This window comes from Cetorhinus maximus, chromosome 21 (assembly GCF_964194155.1).
Source record: "Cetorhinus maximus chromosome 21, sCetMax3.hap1.1, whole genome shotgun sequence".
Lineage (NCBI taxonomy): Eukaryota > Metazoa > Chordata > Chondrichthyes > Lamniformes > Cetorhinidae > Cetorhinus > Cetorhinus maximus.
The window spans coordinates 4,135,443-4,158,004 of NC_135899.1; the positions used below are offsets into that span (position 1 = coordinate 4,135,443).

Sequence of the window (22,562 nt, forward strand, 5' to 3'; positions counted from 1 at the left end):
ATAATGATCTGTCTAGGCATGCCAAATAAACTGAAAATAGCCCTTAAGATTGCATGTGGCAGTTATGCTTAACATATTGTGCAATTGTCGAATAATTGGGTATTTGTAGTCGACCATGATGATGAAGAATGTGCCATGGACATGAAAGAGGTAGAATCTGACGTTGGGCCAAGGATGCGTAAGAACTTTATGTGGAATCAATGGTGCTTTGTGTTGATTGACATGTGCTCTTGACATGCCTTGTATTTCTTGATGATGACTTCACTGTCATTGTTCATACCCGGCCAATAGACTGACCCTCTTACGAGTCTTCTCGTCTGATCTATGCCCATGTGTGAGTAATGAAGTTGTTGAAGAGTATCAATATCATCAGAGAGCCGCTGCTCAGGAATCTGTACCTCCACCATTTTCGGTGGCTGGCGGAGAGGAGGGCTGTGGCTGCTGGGGTGACCAGGACAGGGGATGTGTCGGATGGCGGAGGAGTGGGCTGGATGCTTCTGCAGGATTTGGCACATAGTGCATCGGTATGTATCTGGCTCACAGCCAATGCCATTCAAGACCTTAGGATGGTCATGCCCAGCCCTGATGTCATTCTGGGTCTCGAGATGGTGCAGGTGTGCGGTGGCCTTCCTTCAGAGCATACCCCTGTTTGGACAGAATTCCACATTCACCCCAAATCTCAAACCCTCCTTCTGGAGCTGGGGCCCTGCAACCTGAGTCGCCTCGCGGAAATGCCCTCTGTGTCCTTTAGCATGGTGCGAAGGGGGTTCCTGTATGGGCTGCCGCTGCACACCCTTCACTCCCTTGCCCTCAGCCACTGCCCAGACACGCCCTGGCATACCTTGTTGCCCTTCAGTGGCAGAGGTCCCCAGTGGGGGGGGGCTCTCTACATGGAAGTCCTCCTCCTTTCCATCAGGGACCTGGGGTGGTGGGTGTTGCAGGCAGCAGTCCCATACAACCGTAGCATGTGTCGGTTCACGGACTCCCAAGATGTCTGCGTCTTTTCCGGCCTTGTGGAGTGCGAGGACCACACTTATATAGGTTGTTATAAGCTGCACCCCCTTTTTAGTTACTTGAAGAACCTTTTGCTTCTGTTTTGTTTGAACTTCAGTCCCACGCTCCTGATCTGCGGGCACCCAATGAGGAGGGAGACGGGGAGGGAGGAGCATCTCCTCGTGAACCTGCTCCTGGGCCCGGCCAAGTTGGCCTTTATCAGGCCCAGGCAGTGGATGATCCAGGGGGTCATCAGGCCCGACTGTCTCCCCGTCTTCTGTGCCTATGTTTGCAGCCGGGAGTCCCTGGAGACGGAGCACGCAGTCCCCGCTGGCATCGTCGAGGCCTTCCGTTCTCGGTGGGCACCGTGGGCACTGGGGTGTTTTATTGATCACTTTGATCACATTTTGGATTAATGTTTGTAAGTTTGCTTCAAATTTTGTCTTTTGTTTTTGCAGTTTCCCTTTTAAGGGGCTGCCTTTTCATTTGTCCCTTGGTTTGTTAATTTAGTTTATTTGGTTTTGACTCGAAAGAGTTACAAAATGAAATTAAATGCCACACTCAGACAGACGTAACTATTTACCCCCATAAACCTACTTTACAATAAACCAGAAAAATATTGTGAAAATTATGACACCTCATGACATCCACTATGGCCCTGGTGCTGCTGTGACTCTCATTGTATCTCCTTTCTGTGTCAGTTCTGGACACCCTCACAGGCATCATTAGAGATCTTTTCAGTGAATAGCTCTTAATGTCTAGAATCCGTCCCTCTAACCCATCCGGGCTGGTGAAGAGGTCTGGAATCTGAGAGTTCCTGAGGATGTATGAGTCGTGTCTGCTGCCCAGGTACCTGGCACACACCTGCATGACCTGCCGAATATGGTCACACACCAGCTGGACATTGATCGAGTGGAAGCCCTTTCTGTTTCTGAAGGTGCATGGCTGTCCAGCAGGAGACTTAGTGGCTACGTGCATGCAGTCAGTGGCTCCCTGCACCCGGGGGAAAACTGCAATCGCTGCAAATCCTCAGCCTTATCCATTTGGCCCTGGACATCCTGCGTGAAGGGGATGTAATTCCCAGCCCTTTGGAATATTGTATCTGTGAACACCTTGATGCAGTGGTGTGCAGCAGGCTGTGTTATCCCACTGAGATCTCCACAGGCTGCCTGGAATGTGCCTGTTGTGAAGAAGTAAAGCTCCACTGTTACCTTCAATGTGACAGGCACCAGGTGGTTGGGTGAGATCTCCCCTGTCAGCATCTCACATAGTGATGTCACAGTGACTCCTGAAAGTCACGGAGTCTCACTCAGTTGCAGGTAGCTGAATCTCTGCCTGTATATTCTTGGGACAGAATAAGTTCATTTGTGCCTCTGCTGAGGGTTTCTGGGTTCCTCCTGCCCATTGGGGTCTGGCATTACTCTGCCTCCTTCCTGAGGAACCACAGCATCCTGAGCGCCCCTGTGCTCCCTTCTTCCTCTCACCTTTCTCATCTTGCTTCTCCTGTTAATCGTTCTCTCCTCCTCACTGGAGGATGTCTCTCCAGCTGAGACCACAATGCCATCTGTCTCCGAGACTTTTCACCCCTGGGTAACAAACAGCAAAATAATCAATCGAAAGAACCCTCTGAACCAGAGGAGAGTCCTCCTGATGAAACAGTATCCACAAGGTTCCTCTGCTCAGTCACACGAGCAGTCTCTGCTGTCAATGAAGTGTTAATTGCAAAGCTGAGACTCTGGTGTGAGCTGCAGTTTTAAAACCCGCCCAAACAAGCTCGCCTATGAAAAAAACAAAATCCTCACCAGTCGTGATTCTCACCCTGAAGGGGTATTATTATCTTTTGACCGTATTATTGCAGTGAGATGGGTAGTTAAATAGCTCTATTGCCTTTTAAATTGATATTTAAATATCGCGGGCAGGTTCCTGACTTTTTGACCCGCCCGCGTACTCTATTATCAGCAACCGGCGTGATGATGTCATAAACGCGCCCGACATCATCATGTCCCATAATACTCTCCGTGAAGCTGGGTACGCTTCTGATCTCAGAGCTGATTATTCAGCTTTTCATACCTGTTTGCTTTCATAGTCCTGCTCTTTCAATCCATGAGCAATACTTTGCAATGTGAACTAATTAAATTAGACAATTCAATATAATCCAAATGGATGAGGCGGATTTTCAAATTGGAAGCAGGAACCTGACATCCGGATGAAATGGATCTACTTATCCACTCTATCTAGACCTCTCCTAATTTTATACACTTCAAATAGGTCTCCCCTCAGCCTCTTCTGTTCCAAAGAAAAGATCCCCAGCTTATCCAATCTTTCCTCATAACTAAAATTTCCTCTGTATTCTCCATAGTGCAATCACATCTTTCCGAGAGTGCAGTGAACAGAACTGCAGGCAGTACTCCAGATGTGACCTAACTAGTGTTTTATACAGTTCCAGTATAACCTCACGGTGAAAGTCATAAGATGATTGGCTGGTGAGTATTGCTGCTTAGGGACTGAGTTTAAAAAATGTTAAAAATATTACCTATTAATAACAAATTAGTAGCTGGCGAGTTTTATCTTCTATTTTTAAGTAAGGTTTATTCCCACTAGTAAGGCATATTAAGTATTAGTAGGGTTTATCAATATTAGTAAAGCTTATTAATACTAGTAAGGTTTATTAGTATCGGTAAATCTTTATTAGCAAATTCCGAGTGTGAGATTTTCCACGTGCACAGAATCGAATTGAGATGAGCACATGGGCAGAATGAACCTGAGAGGCTCGACTGGGGATGCAGCCAGAAGTGTGGCCTGGTGAAATATGTTGCTTTGTTGAGTCTGGAGCCTGAAGCAGTGGATTATCTGTGAATGTTCATGTCTGGGTTTGGAGTGTAGTGTGGTCCCATATGTGACAGGGATATAAGATGGTCAAGAGGGTATACGGGATCCTTGCTTTCATTGGCTGGGGTATAGAATATAAATGCTGTGAGGTTTTAGTGGAGCTGTAAAAAAAACTTTTCACAGTTTGCTTTCATTTTGAAGCCCTGTAACCATTTTCTGTCCTAAATCACTATTTTGTGGGTGAAGCATAGAGTTAAACCAGGAGAGAAGAAACAAAGCTGAACAGCAATGCCATTGCAGTCAAGCAGCAACCAATGATCATCTAAGGCAGTTGCCACTTAAAGTGCTGCAACCTGGAGCTAAACTAAGTTCAAAAGCTGTAAAAGAAAATCTGAATAGCTGTTACAACTTTCAGATAGCATTAAAAATCCTGAAAAAAGCAAAAAGATGACCACAAAATTTCTAACACTCAACTGGAAGGCAACTGATCTTCTATCTGAGTTGACTTTGTTCTGATAACGCGTCAAGCTGTGTTTTCTGGACCTCAATATTTCTGAACGTGATAAACAACATTGAAATGAAAATTGCTGTCGGGAATGAAGGTCTCCACAGACTGAACATGTCAAGTCCGTCAGATGGCCACCTTAAAAATCTGAATAAAATATGGTCTAACACTCGAAGATCAATTACGACTGAAGCTCAACTTCAGAATACACCTTCTGGAATTCATGTCCTTTAGTGAACAACCGACAGAGACCATTGATCAGTAGCTGTCGATACAAGGGGTGTGATTGTGACTTCACGGCAGCAGAGCTAGCCGACAGAATAATCGAGCTTGTTATAGCATCTACTCCAATAGAAGTGTTCCAAAAAGACCTCTTGGACCAGCCCAAAGTCTACACTATAGAAGTGACTACAAAGCAGATACAAGTATGAAACCAGACTATTGGGTAGAAAAAGTCTACAGGCTATGCCGAATTTATCCACCATTGGCACCATTGCCAATACAGGTTAGACTAGTAAGCAATGCAGGAGATACAATCTCATACATACATCCAGAAATTGCCCAGCTTTTAATGCTGTATTCAATGTATGTGGCATCAGAGGACATTGGAAGTGTGAGTGCTGAAAGCAAAGGCCAAAAGAAGTGGTTCAATGTCATGAGAAACCACAACCAGAGGCCGGACAGATGCAGCATTCCAACAAACCAAGGGTGTGCACCAAACAGCATCAAGAGAAGATCCACGACATGTCTGGCCAAGCTACACGGTCAGGTGAGAATGACCAGACCACCAACAGTGAAAGTGAACAAACAATCAGCCTGGTGAACATCAAAGAATATATTGGCACAGTGATACCAACAGAAGCCTTTGCCAACATCCAGATAAATATGCCCATAGCTGAAGGGGCAGCATAACCCACGTGCAAAACTGGATACCAGTACAAGTGTAAACATCATTCCATTTCACACACTGAAATGTATGTACCCACAGAAATGGCAAGTGATGATTCAACCAACCAACGCCAAACTCACTGCATACAATGACCGGGAGATTCCATCCCTGGGATCTATTACATTCAAATGTCACTTCAACAACTCACTCTGATTACCCCAGATATTTTACATTGTGGACACCACGGGTCCAGTGATTGCAGGCCGACCGGCGGGCAAGGACCTGTCCTTGGTCACCATCCATAGTAACATCAAGACAAAGATGAGGAAGACAGAGCCCAAGGAGTACCATTGGAAACCCGGTGCTTACATTGGGAGAATATCACCAAACTCTGCAATGCACATCATCGGCCAGCAGGCTGAGCGGCACAATTTGAGCTGAATTTAATTTTTTATTATTCATTCATGGAATGTGGGAGTCACTGGCTAGGTCAGCATTTATTGTCCATCCCCAGTTGCGCTTGAGAAGGTGGTGGTGATCTGCCTCTTTGAACCGCTGCAGTCCATGTAGTGTAGGTACACCCACAGTGCTGTTCAGGAGGGAGTCCTAAGATTTTTGGAAAATTATGAACATATTTGCACTTCATTACCTATCACTGGTTCCTCCTGTTTTATCTGTGCACAAACCACTGGATTTTCCTGTGCCTGAAACTCAGAACCCACTGTCCTCTTAATTCCAGAACTTTTCTGCACCCCTATAATTCCAACAGATTTCCCCTGCAATTTCCAGCGGACTGAGTTCATGTGTCTAACTTTATTACAATGAAATCATCTCAATTTTCGAATGTGACTTCTACCCTCAGCACCTTCCTTTGTATTCTTAGGAAAAACATCCTGACAATTTCCACCTACTCTTTCTCACCCCTAACTACAAACCTTCCTTTCACATTCCCACTTTCTATCCTTTTCCAATTTGAAAGGGTGACGAAAAAAAGGTTTAGCTTTCTGAACTAACTCACAATCATCAGCTATCTCTGCTGCTTGCCTGACAGATTCAACCCTCTGTTCCACCACATGAGTTCTCACTACCGAAGGAATTGAATCTTTAAATTCTTCCAAAATAATTACCTCTCTAAGAGCTGCATATGTTGTCTCTATCTTTAATGCCCGTATCTACCGGTCAAAATTACTTTGTTTTACTTTTTCAAGCTCAATATAATTTGCCCCGGCTGTTTTCTCATATTCCTAAATTTCTGCCTATCTGCCTCAGGAACCAACTCATCTGCACTCAAAATAGCCTTTTTTCACCACATCATAATTCATTGACATTTCTTCTGACAGCAAAGCATAAACCTCATGTTCTCTACCCACCTACCTGGATTGTAACAACAATGTCCAGTTTTCCTGTGGCCATTTCATCTCTTTAGTTATCTTCTCAAATGAAATAAAGAATGCTTCAACATCTCTTTCCTCAAACTTTGGAAGAACTTGTACAAATTTAAACGTCTCCTCACTGGGTTTTAAATTAAAGGTTTTTACATCATCAGAACGTTCCTCAGAATATGAGGTCTCTTTTTTAACTTCCAGCCTTTGAAGTTGGTATGCCCTTTCTCTTTCCTTCTCACTTTCCCTTGCCTCTCTTTCTTTATCCTTCTCTCTTGCCTGGAATTCCAGTTCTAGCTTCCTTTCTTTCTCTTGTCTTTCTGCTTTCTCACTTTGAAATGCCCTTTCCTTTTCTGCTGCCTCTCGCTCAATTTTTCTCGTTCCTTTCTTTATTCAAGTTTAAACTTCTTCATTTCTAACTGAAGTCTCGCTACCTCCAGCTGTGACTCACTAGTGCCAGGTATCACTTCCAACTTCAAATGTTGTGTTATACCTTCAATTATATCTGCTTTATTAACCCCTGCAGGTAACCCCAATTGTAATGTATCCACCAATTCCAGTAACTTAACTTTAGATATCTTTTGTAAACAGGCCAAACTATAATTTCAACTCCCAAACAAGTCTGAGCAACTGCCAAAGCCATATTGCAGCCTCACCACTACAAAAGGCCTCAGCCAAACTTCTCAATTCAAAGTGCTTCTCCTACTCGTAGCCTTAAGATTCACCAACTCCAAACAAATCAAGGAATTTCAAATATATCCCACAAGAATGTTATGACACAGCCGACGGTAAATGCTGAGCTGTTCAAATCCCAGAGGGAAACTTGAAACAACTGTCACAATTAATTTTCAATTTGTATAAATGTTGAGATGCCTGCCTTGAATTCAGTAGTAATAAGACCACCAAATCTAATAGGTTTTTTTACAAAACTAGAGTGAACATTTACTAATAGAGAAATGATTTTTAATCCATAATCCATACACAGATCTACAAATTACTACTATGATAACTTCAAATTCCCTACTCAATCTAACTCCAAGTTACACTTTTGTCAAGGCAACAGAAAGACACATAGATTTTAAAAGACCCAGGCAAAGAATCATGATACCCTGAACAAGTCGCATTCGGAGCGCATTTTCTTCACTTTAGTCCCTGGAGACAGCAGCTTGAGGCATAGATGCTGAAGGCTTTTTCACATACTTATAAAATTTTAAAAATGCCATCCCTTACAAAACAGTCTTTATACATATCTTCCTCTTTGAATGCAAATACCCATTGTTTCACTCTGTCTTTGGACTTTATCCCCCTAATAATAAAACCCTCTTATAGCACTAAGTTTTTCCAGTAATCTTCAGGAAAAATAAACACACTGTTTCTAAACTTCACCTGACGAGGTGACACATTTCACCCCTCCTTTGAAAACAATCTAGTCTGGTTTATTTCAAAATGCAAAGGTTCCCCTGACACCTATCTTTCTAAACTTCCCCATGGTTATCTATCTAACATTTCAAAGCTGACCTCCCTTCTTAGACCAAAGCACCCAGACTAATTCATTTAAGTCTCATACACACACTGACACGTATAGACACACAGACACATCCCACTATTAGTCTATTTTACAATAAATTCCAATAACATTATAAGGATTATTACATCTTCTTAACAGTTATTCGCTACAGGATTCCTAGCCTCTGACCTGCTCTTGTAGCCACTGTATTTATATGGCAAGTCCAGTTCAGTTTCTGGTCAATAGTAACCCCCAGGATGTTAGAAGTGGGGGATTCAGTGATGGTAATGCCATTGAATGTCAAGGGGTGATGGTTTGATTCTCTCCTGTTGGAGATGATCATTGCTTGACACTTGTGTGGCGTGAATGTTACTTGCCACTTGTCAGCCCAAGCCTGGATGTTGTCCAGGTCTTACTGCATTTGAACATGAACTGCTTCGGTATCTAAGGAGTCGTGAATGGTGCTGAACATTGTGAAATCATGTACACCTATTCCAACCGTGTACACTTCATCATACTGCAGAACCAATACAGAATTACTATTCAGTGAACAAGCGCAGACAAATCTCCCAAGTCATCACCTGTCAGTACTCCCAAGAGATGTGACGTATTACACGAAAAACAAGGGAATGGGCACTACAAAAAGGAAAACCAATCTTGGTGGATTTCTGCAATGTTCATGCACAGAGGCTTTTAAATATGTTGATAGTATCTTATTGAAACTTATATAATCCTGAGGATCTTATTGAAACATATAAGTTTCTTAGGGTACTTGATAGGGTGGATACCAGGAGGGTATTTCCTCTTGTGGGGGAGACTAGAATTAGGGGACAAGGTTTAAAAATAAGAGGTCTCCCATTGAAAACTGAGACAAGGGGATTTGATTTCTCTCTTAGATGGTCATTAGCCTGTATTCTTTTCACTAGAGAGCAGTGAAGGCTGGGTCACTGAACTTATTCAATGCTGAGTTTGATAGAATTTTGACACACAAGTGAGTCTAGGGTTATGGGGCTGCAGACAGGAAAGTAGAGTTGAGGCCACAATCGGTTCAGCTATGATGTTATCAAATGGGAGAGCAGGCTCGGGGATCTGCCTGGCCTACTCCTGCTCCTTGATCCTGTGTTCCTATGTCAACTCAATCCAAATTATGGCCCTTCGTACCCTTATACCTAGTGTACACTATGTACAGAATTAATGAGTCATATAGTAACAATGACCTGTGTGGAAGTGCTATAAAAACACCCATTCACAAATCGTCTTTTGAAAAAAACACTGTTGTTCCTACAACCCTGTAAAAGTGTCAGTCAGACAGACCATTAAAGTATCAAACACAGCAGCTTCAACACCTCTTAATGTTGTGAAAATAAACACTGAGACATCAACAAAGCTGATCACAGACAGAAAATGTATTATAACTACTGAAAGGTGTCAATCAAGCAAAGGCAAGCCTTCTCTCCAGGTGTCAAAACAGAACCTCACTGAGATAATCCTTTAATGAGTCTGGACTCTCAGCCACTTCGGCTGTAAAAACAGTAATACGTTTTCAAAAGACAATTTGTGAATAGCTTTTTATTTCTGAGCAGTTCCCCGAGTGCCATTGTTACTTACTGGCTCATTGGTTCTATACATTGTGTACACTGGGTTAATGGGCATGGAAGGGCCATGAGTTCACATGGAGGCTATAAGGGGTGATGGGATGGATGGAGGGAATGGGTTGGCACTGGGTTGGAATGGAGGGGGGAATGGTAGGTGCATGAAAAGGACATGGGGGGCATAAGTAAGACCTTTTGACCTTAGCTTTCAAAAGGCTCCTAAATCCGGACTATGTGTCACAACTCCTCTGTGAGGCCATGAACCATGAGTCATGGAGAAGCTGGCCCGACTCGACAAAAATTCGGGAGGGCTATGATTCACCTGACCCCACAATGGAGCTGGCAAGGTCGAGAGTGCAGAGTGTGGGCTTGCTCCTCACAACCTTATCCTCTGTCAGCAAAAATTGGGGTGTGGGGGGGTGCGGTGGTGGGTTGGTGGGGGTGGGTGGCGTGCGGTGGGGGTGGGGGTTGGGGGTGGGTGGGGAATGGGGAGGGGTGCGGTGGGGGGCTGGTGGGGGTGGGGTATCTCCTTCATTTATCCTTTCTCTCCCTTAAACCAATTTTCAATTTCTGATGTTTGCCACTTAGCCTCATTTGGAAAAATAGTCAGTAAGACATGACTTTAATTGGATGTCTACCAAAAGCAATAGTAGTTTCCTTTTAAAGAAAAGTTCCTCTAATAAAATTTCAGCAGTGTTTTTAAAAGTTCAAATTGAATTTCAGACTTCAAAGCTTCAAGGCTGAAACTTAACTCATACACAAACTCGCTGGTCCCGTTGCCTTTCCATACAAATTTTTTTTTAATATTTATTTTTTAATTTTTATATATTTTTTTCTCACCTATATTTCTCACCTACATTTCTCATATCCTGGCTCACTTCAAGGCCAAAAGGCAGGAATTTGTACTGTCCAAAACATGTGCTGAATGTTGTCACAGTGAAGATTCTTTGTCAAGCTTTAAGTCCAGTAGCCATTTCTGGCATCAAACATGGTGAAAACCTTTGCCCCTGTTGGTGCTGGTGTGATCTCTTCCAGTGTTGGAATGGGGCAGTGATCTCTCTTAATTGCTTGATTACGATCTTTGGGATCCAGGCAAACTCGTAGACATCCATTTGGCTTCTCTCTCATAATGATGAAACTTACCCAATCTGTAGGCTCTGGGACTCTGACAATCACTTTCTTTTCTTCCGTCTCCTGGAGTTCGTTTTCTAGGTTTCCTTTTAATTCTATTGGTATTTATGTGATTGGTGAATCATCAGCTTCTTCTCTGGGTCAATGGTGATGTGATAAATCATTGACTCTATACTTAAGATCTTTGGATTTTTGGTTTCTCAGTGAATTAAGGGAAATGGGGAACGGGCAAGAAAATGGAGTTGAAGACCCAAGATCAGCCATGCTCGACAGGCCTACTCCTGCTCCTATTTCTTGTATTTTTGTACTCAAAACTCTCAAAGCATCCAACCGTCTCAACAAAACACTCTGGGTACATTAGGACCAGATCTTTCTTGCATCTGATTGGAGGACATTTTCCAGTGGATGTACTACCTACAACCCTCAGTGACGCCTCCATCATCTCATGGTTTACTGAGTAAGCTACAACTCTTCACATCTGCTCAACCCAGGAAAGCAGGACCACCTGTTTCAGCAACGCAGAACACGCAGTTGACGGCTTTCCCTTTGTGTGTCCCTCTGATTTGGGACATTCCAAGCTGTCGAATCTCAGTTCCACCAGATGCTGTCAGTTTGACATTGCTGAATTTCAGAGCATCTTTCTTTAGGTAACCATTTTCTTTCAAATTTTCAGGAAAGATCTTCTGATATAGTCTGAGCAGGATGATGTTACTCTGTGCTTCAGTATCAAGCTTCAGCTACAGATTTATGTTTACTTCATGTCAATTTACACTCTTGTTTAAACTTATCAAATGCCTCCATAACATCATTGGCCTCCCATTTCATCCTGAGTTAGAGCTGTGTATTCATGGTTGTGGCAGCAATCATTTCGTTTTCATGCAGTTCACTCAGTTTTTTTTCATTCTATACTAATTTGAGTTGATTTTTCTCAAACTAATTCAGCATTTATTTCATTTATATGGTTTGGGGTTTACTCACAAACACTTGCTGCCACCATGTTACGTCTTATGGTTCCCAGAAGTCCAAAATAATTAGAATTTTAGATACAAATATCGGAGCTGAGATGCAGTGCATTTCTCCAGAACTCTCCATGTGCTGTGGAATGATACATTATTACTTTGGTAAACTAACCATCATGCAATAGTCAGTGATGTGGCATTCTGGATATATGTGTATACCTACATGTCAAAATATAGTTCCTAAATCATTTTGGAATATATATAACGACCTTGTAGTCTATAACATGGAATAAGGGGGAAGAATTTCCAATATCTCCTTTATTTATCCTTTCTCTCCCTTAAACCAATTTTCAATTTCTTAGCCTCATTTGGAAAAATAGTCAGTAAGACATGTCTTTAATTGGATGTCTACCAAAAGCAATAGTAGTTTCCTTTTAAAGAAAAGTTCCTCTAATAAAATTTCAGCAGTGTTTTCTGGTCCCGTTGCCTTTCCATTCAAAACAGAAAATGTTTCCTATTCATTTGTCTGAGCAGTTTTAACCTCTGTTGTGGGACTTTTAAACCTATTTTTTCTCAGGTGGGGGTTTCAGGTGGGGTTCAGTTATTGCCGGGCAGACCCCTTTCTGACCCTCTATCTGACTCTCCTTCACTCGGATGCGTGACCAAGAGTCACAGTGACTAGCTCCACCTGCTGGGCACTCATAGTATTGGGCAGGGATATTGCTCATTCAACCCCCCTTTGTGGATCATTAATCCAGCATTCTGTTTTTCTTTTCATTTTTTTCCCCCTTTTTTCATGTCAAAGACTACAAGGTCATTGTTATATATATATTATTCCAAAATTATTCAGGGGTTATATTTGACATGTAGGTATGCACTTATATCCAGAATGCCACATCACTGACGATTGCATGGCAGTTAATGTACCAAAATAATAATGTGTCATTCAACAAACAGAAACTAGAGCCATCAACATAAATATCTCATCCCTCAGGGTGGATTCCTGCCTTGAATCCTCCCTCAGTTTCCCAAACCCCCTGTAAGGTACAAGTAAGGGGTTCTCCCAGATAGTTGAGATTAGCTATGAGTTTAGGGTCATCCATTCTGTTTACCGTAATGTTTTTCCCACTTCGCAAGAAAGTCCATCTGGTTATTCTGGCACTAGATCCTGTTCCTTCTTTCATTTTTCTGTCCAACAACAGTCGGATTGGGTTGTGCTGGGTCAGTAATGGATGCCGGTGAAAATGGTAAAATGTTTCACTGCCCAACAGGTCACTAACAGATGTCCCTCACAGAGGGAAAACCCCTTTTCCACGTCTGCTAGGACTTTGGACACATCGGCTACTGGTCACAAGTGACCGTTTGTTTCCTGCAGAAGGACTTCACTGAAACTGACGTCGGTGGCTGCAGCTTCCAGATAAAAGTCCTTGTCAGGGTCCACAACTCCCAGAGCTGGGCCAGTCTGCAAGCCCATTTTCAGTTTAATGAAAGCCTTTTCACATTTGTCATCCCAGTCCCAATGCTCCCTGTTCCACTAGGGAGGCTACAGCCTTTTCCAGGTCTTTCCCCACTTCCTTAGGGAAAGTATATTGTTTCTATGGTTGGGACATGGGGTCTCCCTCTATCCTGACTTCTCCCCCAGTCACTCATCCACAATCATGTTTGTGAACAGTGGAGACTTCCCTATTTTCTTCTACTACAGTCCTATACGTTTCCCGTGTCCAAGTTCTCAGAGTTTTTAAATAATAGGATCCTATTGATGTCATTTCCCATGTCTCACCGTGACGTGGAGGAATAACCAACACCTCATCCGCTATCCGTTCCACCCCACAAACAGTTATTTACCACGAGAGGCAACTTCCAATCTGAACCTAAAACTCCCATCCAAGGCTGGTCCCATCTCACTAAAACACACGTCCACTTTATTGGGGTCCCACCCTTAACATTTAAGGGTTTGGATATCGCTCCAGCCACTGTGTCACCTGTAAATCAGTCTTCACAGTGGAAGACACGAGTGACATCCCCAATGTTTAAGAGAGTCGGGGGGCAGAGGTGAGTATGGTGGCCATTACCAAGGAGAAGGTGCTAGGAAAACTGAAAGGTCTGAAGGTGGATAAATCACCTGGACCAGATGGATTACACCCCAGAGTTCTGAAGGAGATAGCTGAAGAGATAGTGGAGGCGTTAGTGGTGATCTTTCAGGAATCACTGGAGTCAGGGAGGGTCCCAGAGGACTGGAAAATCACTAATGTAACCCCCCTGTTTAAGAAGGGAGTGAGGCAAAAGATGGGAAATTACAGGCCGATTAGCCTGACCTCAGTCGTTGGTAAGATTTTAGAGTCCATTATTAAGGATGAGATTTCAGAATACTTGGAAGTGCATGGTAAAATCGGGCAAAGTCAGCATGGTTTCATCAAGGGGAGGTCATGCCTGACAAATCTGTTAGAATTCTTTGAGGAGATAACGAGTAGGTTAGACAAAGGAGAGCCAATGGATGTTATCTACTTGGACTTCCAGAAGGCCTTTGACAAGGTGCTGCACAGGAGGCTGCTCAGTAAGATAAGAGCCCATGGTGTTAGAGGCAAGGTACTAACATGGATAGAAGATCGGCTGTCTGGCAGGAGGCAGAGAGTGGGGATAAGGGGGTCCTTCTCAGGATGGCGGCTGGTGACTAGTGGAGTTCCGCAGGGGTCAGTGTTGGGACCACAACTTTTCACTTTATACATTAATGATCTAGATGAAAGGAACTGAGGGCATCCTGGCTATGTTTGCAGATGATACAAAGATAGGTGGAGGGACAGGTAGTATTGAGGAGGCGGGGAGGCTGCAGAAGGATTTGGACAGGTTAGGAGAATGGGCAAAGAAGTGGCAGATGGAATACAACGTAGGGAAGTGTGAGGTCATGCACTTTGGTAGGAAGAATAGAGGCATAGACAATTTTCTAAATGGGGAGAGAATTCAGAAATCTGGAGTGCAAAGGGACTTGGGAGTCCTAGTCCAGGATTGTCTTAAGGTTAACTTGCAGGTTGAGTCGGTAGTTAGGAAGGCAAATGCAATGTTGGCATTTATTTCGAGAGGACTTGAATATAAAAGCAGGGATGTGCTGCTGAGGCTTTATAAGGCACTGGTCAGACCACATTTAGAATATTGTGAGCAATTTTGGGCCCTGTATCTCAGGAAGGATGTGCTGGCCCTGGAGAGGGTCCAGAGGAGGTTCATGAGAACGATCCCAGGAATGAAAGGCTTAACATATGAGGAACGTTTGAGGACTCTGGGTCTATATTCGATGGAGTTTAGAAAGTTGAGGGGGGATCTGATTGAAACTTACAGAATACTGAAAGGCCTCGATAGAGTGGACGTGGGGAAGATGTTTCCATTAGTAGGAGAGACTAGGACCCGAGGACACAGCCTCAGAGTAAAGGGAAGACCTTTTAGAACAGAGATGAGGAGAAACTTCTTTAGCCAGCGAGTGGTGAATCTATGGAATACATTGCCACAGAAGGCTGTGGAGGCCAGGTCATTGAGTGTATTTAAGACCGAGGTTCTTGATTGGTAAGGGGATCAAAGGTTACGGGGAGAAGGCGGGAGAATGGGGTTGAGAAACTTATCAGCCATAATTGAATGGCGGAGCAGCCTCGATGGGCCGAATGGCCTTATTTCTGCTCCTATGTCTTATGGTCTTACGGTCTCTCTGCCTGTTGTGATTTTGTTCTGTCAGTCGTACGTTCGCTTTCTCTGCCTATCGTACGCTCTCCCGCTGCCTGTTGCACACACTCGTGCTCTCTCTCTCAGCTTTGGGGATGGTTCAAATGAGATTTACTAGGTTTTTAGCTGGAATGAGCGGGTTGTCTTAGGGGGAAAGTTTGGACAGGCTGGGCTTGTTTCCACTGGAGTTTAGAAGGGCGAAGGGTGATTTGATTGAAGTATACAAGTTCCTGACCAGTCTTGGCAAGGTGGTCGTGAAAAGGATATTTCCCTTGTGGGTGAGTCCAAAACTAGGGATCACTGTTTTAAAATTGGCGATCGCCATTTTAGGACAGAGATGAGGAGAATTTTTTCCTGTCAGAGGATTGTGCGACTTTGTAACTCTCTGCCTCAGAAGGCAGTGGATGCAGGGTCATTGAATATTTATAAGGCGGAGGTAGATGGATCCTTGTTAGGCAAGGGAATCAGAGGTTACCAGGGGTAGATGGGAATGTGGAATTCGAAACACAAGCAGATCAGCCATGATCTTATTGAATGGCGGAGCAGGCTGGAGGGGCCGAATGGTCTACTCCTGTTCCTATTTCTTATGTTCTTATGTCTGTCATGCTCTCACTCTCTCAGTTGTGCCCCTTCTCTCGCTCTGCCTGTCGCGACCTCGTTCCGCCTGTCATTCTCTCTATCTCCCTCTCTTTTTGTTTGTCTCTCTCTCTCACTGTCAGTCATACCCTCTCTCTGTCTGGCACATTTCTCTCCTTTATTTTTCTCACCCTCTCCCTCTCACTGCCTATTACGCTCTCTCTCTCTCTTTCTCTCTCTGCCTTCATGAACTAATTCTGCCCTTCCCACCCTTAATCTCTCTGCCAGTCACTCTATAACCCTCTCCCTCTCTGTGCATGTCATACACACTCTATCTCTTGTCAGTCATGATCTCACCTCTCTCTCTCTCTCTCTGCCCACCACATGTTCTCTCAATCTCTGCCTGTAACACTCTCCCTCTCTCTACCTGTCACGTTGTCTCTCCCTCTCTCTGCCTGTCACGTTATCTCTCTCACTCACTTTAAGTCACAGTCTCTGCTCTCTGTTTGTATGTCACCTTCCCTTAATCTTGCTGCCACCTGTCTTACCACTGCTGATCACCATGTCGTGTTATTAGAATGATATAATACCTTGGGCTTATTTACTCTACAAGAGACAAGGCACCAATTTCTTATCGGTGATTGGGTAAACACGTTGTGGGTCAATCATTAAGACTAGGCACATGGTTCTACATAGGTATAAAGCTTGAAGGCATCAGAGCTGTGTGTGTGTGCTCTGCTCAAAGCAAAATGAACCAAGACTGGATCACGTGGCATACTTACCTTCTAGTGATATCACTTAAAGGCATATTATAATCAGTGCTCTCTCTGTGTCATTCATGCTCTCTCATCTCCCTCTCACATGCTCTCTCTCCCTCCTCACCTGTCCCTCTCACTCTATCACAATCTCGTTCTGCCCAGCACACTCTCCCCCTCTGTTAACCTCTCACTTTCATTTTATTTATTCTTTCATGGGATGTGGGCATCACTGGTAAGGCCAGCATCTATTACCCATCCCTAATTTCTCTTGATTTGAGTGACTTGCTCAGCCATTTCAGAGGGCAGTTAAGAGTCAACCACATTGCTGTGGGTCTGGAGTCACAGGTAGGCCAGACCAGGTAAGGATGGCAGATTTCTTTCCCCTAAACAACATTAGTGAACCAGGTGGGTTTTTACAACAATGGTTTCAAAGTCATTATTACTGAGAACAGCTTTTAGTTTTAGATTTTATTAATTGAATTTAAACTCTACCAGCTGCTATGATGGGATTTGAACCCATGTCCCCAGAGCATGAGCCTGGGCCACTAGATTACTGCTCCAGTGACATTACCACTAAGCCACCATCTCGGTCATGCCCCTTGCCCTCTCTGCCTGTTATGACCTAATTCTGCCTGTTGTACACTCTCTTGCTTTCTGCCTGTCACTCCCCCTTCCTTTCTCTCTCTCTCTGCTGCGTTCCCTCTTGCTCTCTGCCTGTCGTGACCTTGTTCCGTCTGTTGCACTGTCTCTGCCTGTCATGCCCCTTCTCTCTCTTTCTCTGACTGGCATATCCTTGTTCCATCTGTTGCTCTCTCTCTCTCACACCATCAGTCATGCCCTCTTGTTCTCTCTCTCTCAGATGCGCCCTCCCTCTCTGCCTGTCTCTGTCTCTTTCTGGTCCTATCTCTTTCTGTCTCACTTCCCTTCTCCCACACTTCTCTCCCTCTTTCTCTACCCCTCTCTCTCCCTCCTTTGCCTTGCTCTCTCTTGCTTCTCCCTTTCCCCTTCTCTCTTCCTCTCTCCTTCTATCTGCCTGTGTCTCTCTCTTTCTCTCCACCTCTGCCTGTCCCTCTCTTCCCTCCTTTCTCCCAGTCTCTCTCCCTGCTTGTCTCCCTCTCTTTCACACTTTCTCCCCCTCTCTCCACCTGTCTCTCCCCATCTCTTTCTGTCTCTCTCTCTTCCTCCCTCTCTGCCTGTCTCTCTCTCTCTCCCACTCTCTTCCCCTCTCACCCTCTCTCCGTCTCTCTCTGCTCTTTGTTCCTCTCATTCTCTCTCTTCCTATCTTTTTCTCTCTTTCTGCCTGCCTTTCTCTCACTCTGCCTCTCTCAATCTGTCTCCCCATTTCTTCCTCTGTCCCCTTCTGTCTTTCTGCCTGCTTGTCTTTCTCTCTGTCTCTGTTCCCCTCTCTCTCTCCCTGCCTGCCTGTCTTTCTCTCTCTCTCTGCCTGTCTCTCTTCCCCTCTCTCTCTCCCTGCCTACCTGTCTTTCTCTCTCTCTCTCTGCCTGTCTCTCTTCCCCTCTCTCTCTCCCTGCCTGGCTGTCTTTCTCTCTCCCCGTCTCGCTCTGTCTCTCTGCCTCTTTCTCTCTGCCTGTCTTTCCCCACTTTCTCTCTTTCTCTGCCCGTCTTTCCCTCTCTCTCTCTCTCTGCCTGTCTCTCTCTCTCCCTCTTTTCCATGTGTTCTTGTTGTCTTTTGGTTTCCAGATGTTGTTAATAATCACACTTTATATTTGTAAAGATAAAAAACTGTGTTTAATTTTGCCACCCCGTCTGATTCAAAAGAAGAAGCAGATTGAATTGGTTACATACACATCGCTTCAGTCTCTGGTGCAGCTGTGAAATTTGGCCTCCTGGAACACTTGCACATAACACATTAGTTTGAGATAAGTAGTTCCCTGAAGCTATTTACAGTTATTTACAGATAAAACAACATATAACTGTCTGTCTCTCTATCTGCCTCTTCCCCCTTTCTCTCTCTCTCTCCCCTCCTCTCTCTGCCTTTCTCTCTCTCTCTGTCACATCCTTTCCCTCCCTACCTGGCATGACCTCACTCTATCTGTCATGCACGCTCTCACTCTCTGCCTGTCATGCCCCCTCACTCTCTCAGCCTGTGCCCTCTATCTCTGTTGCATCTTCTCTCAGCCCATCGCACCCCCTCGCTCTCTGCCTGTTGCGCTCAATCTCTCTCTTCCTGTCATACCCCTCTTTCTCTGCCTGTCACCCTCACTATCTCACTGCCTATCAAGCCCTCTCTTTCCTTTTCTCATTGCCTGTCCCACCTCTCTCTCTTGCCCCTGCCTGTCACACCCTCTCTCTCTCTGTTTCTGCCTGTCTGTCACACCATCTTTCTCTTTGCCTGTCACACTCTCTCTCTCATTGTCTGTCACCCCTCTCTGACTGCCTATCAGTTTATCTCTTCCTCTCTGCCTATCATGACCTCATTCTGAATGTTGCACTCTCCCTCTGTGCCTGTTGCTCTCTCCCTCTCTATCACGCCCTCTCTTGCTCACCGCCTGTTGTGGGATCATTCTGCCTGTCGCACTCTCGTCCTCTCTGCCTGTCACTGCCTCTCACTCTTTCTCTGTCTGATGCACTCTCACTCTGGCTGTCGTGGCCTTGTTATACCCTCTCTCACACTCTCTTTCTCTCCCTGCCTGTCACATGCTCTCACTGTCAGATACTATCTCTTCCTCTCTCTCTGCTTGTCTGCCTCCGTAATCTCTCTGCCTCTTTCTCTCTACCACACCCCCTCTCTCGCTCACCCTCTCTTTCTCGCTCACCCACTCTCTCATTCACCTCTCTCACACTCCCTCTCTCTCGCTCACCCTCTCGCTCGTTCTCCCTCTCTTGCTCTCCCACTCTTGCCCTCCCTCTCTCTTCCCCTCCCTCTCCCTCACCTTTTCTCACACTCCCTCCCTCTCACTCACCCTCCCTCTCGCTCACCCTTTCTCGCTGACCCTCTCTTTTGCTCAACCTCTCTACATCTCCCTCCCTCTCTCACTTGCCCTCCCACTCTCTCTCACCCCCCCTCTCTCACCCTCCCTCTCTCTCTCTTGCTCTCCATCTCTCTCACTCATCCTCTCTCTCGCTCACACTCTCTCCCGCTCACCTTCTCTCTCGCTCTCCCTCTCTCAACTTCTCTCGTTCACCCTCTCTCTCGCTCACTTTCTCTCTCTCACCCTTTCTCTCTCGCTCACCGCTCTTGCTCACCTTCTCTCGCTCACCCTGCTCTCTCGCACTCCCTCTTGCTCACCCTCTCCCTCTCTCTCCCTCCCTCTTTATCTCTGCCTGTCTCGTGCTCTCATCTTGTCTCTCGCTCTCCCTCACTTCTCTTTTTCTCTGCCTGTCTCTCTCTCTCTGCCTGCCACTCTCTCTCTCTGCCAGCCCCTCTCTCTCTCTCTCTGCCTGTCTGTCTCTCTCTCTCTCTCTCTTTGCCAGCCCCCTTCTCTCTGCCTGTCTCTTTCTCTCTCTCTGCCATTCTCCCTCTCTTTCTGCAAGCGTCTCTCTCTCTCTCTCCATTGCTCTCCCTGTGTCTCTCTCTCTCCCTCTCTCTCCTCCAGTCTCTCTCTCTCTCTACCTATCTGTCTCTCTCTGTGTCTCTCTCTCTCTCTCTATTCCAGAAACTGCAGATCCCTGATTCAGTGCAGTCCTGGGGCCTTGTCACCCTCCCTAGCCCCTCCCCCTCTCTGTAACGGGGTTTCCTCAGCCTCACTGCAGGGTGTGGGCACCAGGTAAAACCTTCCCCCGGGCAGTGTCTTCCCGTTTCCCCTGTGCTCTGTTTAAACTCTTCCCCGGGTGGGGGTTGAATTTCTAATTCTGGTTCATTGCTGATTTTCCCAATCACTAACCGGCTGTGAAAGTTACAGTGAGTGTGACTAACATTTTATTTGTGTCCATCTGTTCCCAGCTCCAGTGACCTTCGACCCTAATACAGCCCATCCTAACCTTCTCCTGTCTGAGGACCTGAGGAACGTGAGATTCACCGGGAAACGGCAGCAGCTTCCCGACAATCCGGAGAGATTTGATCCCGGTCCCTGTGTCCTGGGATCAGAGGGATTCACATCAGGGAAACATTCCTGGGAGGTGGAGGTGGGGAACAAGACTGAGTGGGATGTGGGTGTGGCCAAGGAATCCAGCAATAGGAAGGGGCAAATCTACCTGAGTCCAGATAACGGATACTGGGCACTGAGACTGATAGAGGGGAATAAATACAAGGCGTGTGAGAAACCATCGAAACTCTTAGAGCTGAGTGTGAAACCGAGAAAGATTCGAGTCTGCCTGGATTATGAGGGAGGGAAGGTGTCCTTTTATAACTCAGATAACAAGTCCCATATCTACACTTTCACTGCGACATTCACTGAGAAACTCTATCCTTTCTTCTGTCCAGGTACCACTGATGGGGGTAAAAACACAGAACCACTGACAATCTGTCCCCGGACAGTAACAATCCAGGAGGATGAGGGTTTTATCCCTTCATCCAAATAAAGACTGTTTCTTGTATGTGGGTGGGGGAGGGGGGTTTGTTCCTCTGTCGATGAGGGGCTGGTGTCCTTCACGGATCCTGTCCCCCCCCCTCCCATTATCACACACTGTCAGCGGGGGTCGCCCATTCCTCAGGAACCACGGGCTGATATCCCCAGGACCTGCTCGACCTGGTCGAGGATTCAATTAAAAAGGCCCCACACACGGGGTTATTGGGCGGTGGTGCGGGAGGGGAAGGCCCCACACACGGGGTTACTGGGCAGTGGTGGGGGAGGGGAAGGTCCCACACACTGTGTCAATGTCTGGGGGAGGGGATGGCCCCACACACTGGGTCACGGGGGAGGGGATGGCCCCACACACTGGGTCACTGGGCGGTGGTGGGGGAGGGGAAGTCCCCACTTCTCCATTTCTGATTTTGGCTTCGGGGGCACTGGTTCTGGGATGGAGCTTTTCCCTGAGTCGTCGTGTGACCCGGTGCCTGAGGCAGAGCGGGGCCCTGAACCACTGTCACCCTCCGACCCAGAACCTCCAGAGCAGCCCAGGGAGGAGCCATTTGTCGTCGATCCTGGGGGTGGGATGGTGACAGACGAAGGGCCGACTAGTGTGGCTGGGCCGCCCGCTGCCCTCTGTGTGGTGGGGGGAGGGGGTTCGATCACTGACAGTGACAACCCGGAGGAGGAGGGCAGGGGAATGGGGGGGAGGAGGGCGGGGGGATGGGGGGGAGGAGGAGGGCAGGGGGATGGGGGGGGGAGGAGGAGGGAAGGGGGATTGGGGGGGTGGAGGAGGAGGGCAGGGGGATTGGGGGGTTGGAGTAGGGCAGGGGGATGGGGGGAGGAGGAGGGTGGGGGGATGAGGGAGCTGCTGGTGGACACTGGGCGTGATTTAGTCCATCACGAGTGAGTTGGGGGACACCCTCATGTCCCCACCACATCTCCCCTCATCCCCCTCGGGGAACTCTGGGAATTCCTAGCCGACAGCTTGGGTCACCGTGACAAAGTCCAGCTGGCCCTCGACCGATGATCGGAGCTGACACTGCTCGACAGGTCCGCCTCACAGAGGGCTCATGTCTTCTGTCAGGAGCACAGAGGAGGTGGAAGGCCAGCTCGAGGGGTTGGAACAGGAGGTGCTCGACCTGGAGTCCCATCTCGGTCAGGCCGATGAGGACCCGGCCCTGTGGAAGGTGTATGAGGTGGAGAAGGATGCGCTGAGGGACCTGCAGCTTATCCGGTCCTGAGGTGTGTTCGTCAGGTCACAGAT

The 22,562-nt window shown here is 46.3% G+C and overlaps 1 protein-coding gene across 1 annotated transcript in view; it reads left to right on the top strand.

Annotated features, from left to right (window-relative positions):
• LOC144695594 (zinc-binding protein A33-like) overlaps positions 1-21,308 on the top strand; it is a 31,324-nt gene extending 10,016 nt beyond the window's left edge. Inside the window, exon 6 of the mRNA XM_078566490.1 lies at positions 20,731-21,308. Coding sequence (XP_078422616.1) covers positions 20,731-21,308 — 578 coding nt within the window. The remainder of the gene's footprint in view (positions 1-20,730) is intronic.
• Positions 21,309-22,562: the final 1,254 nt, after the last annotated feature.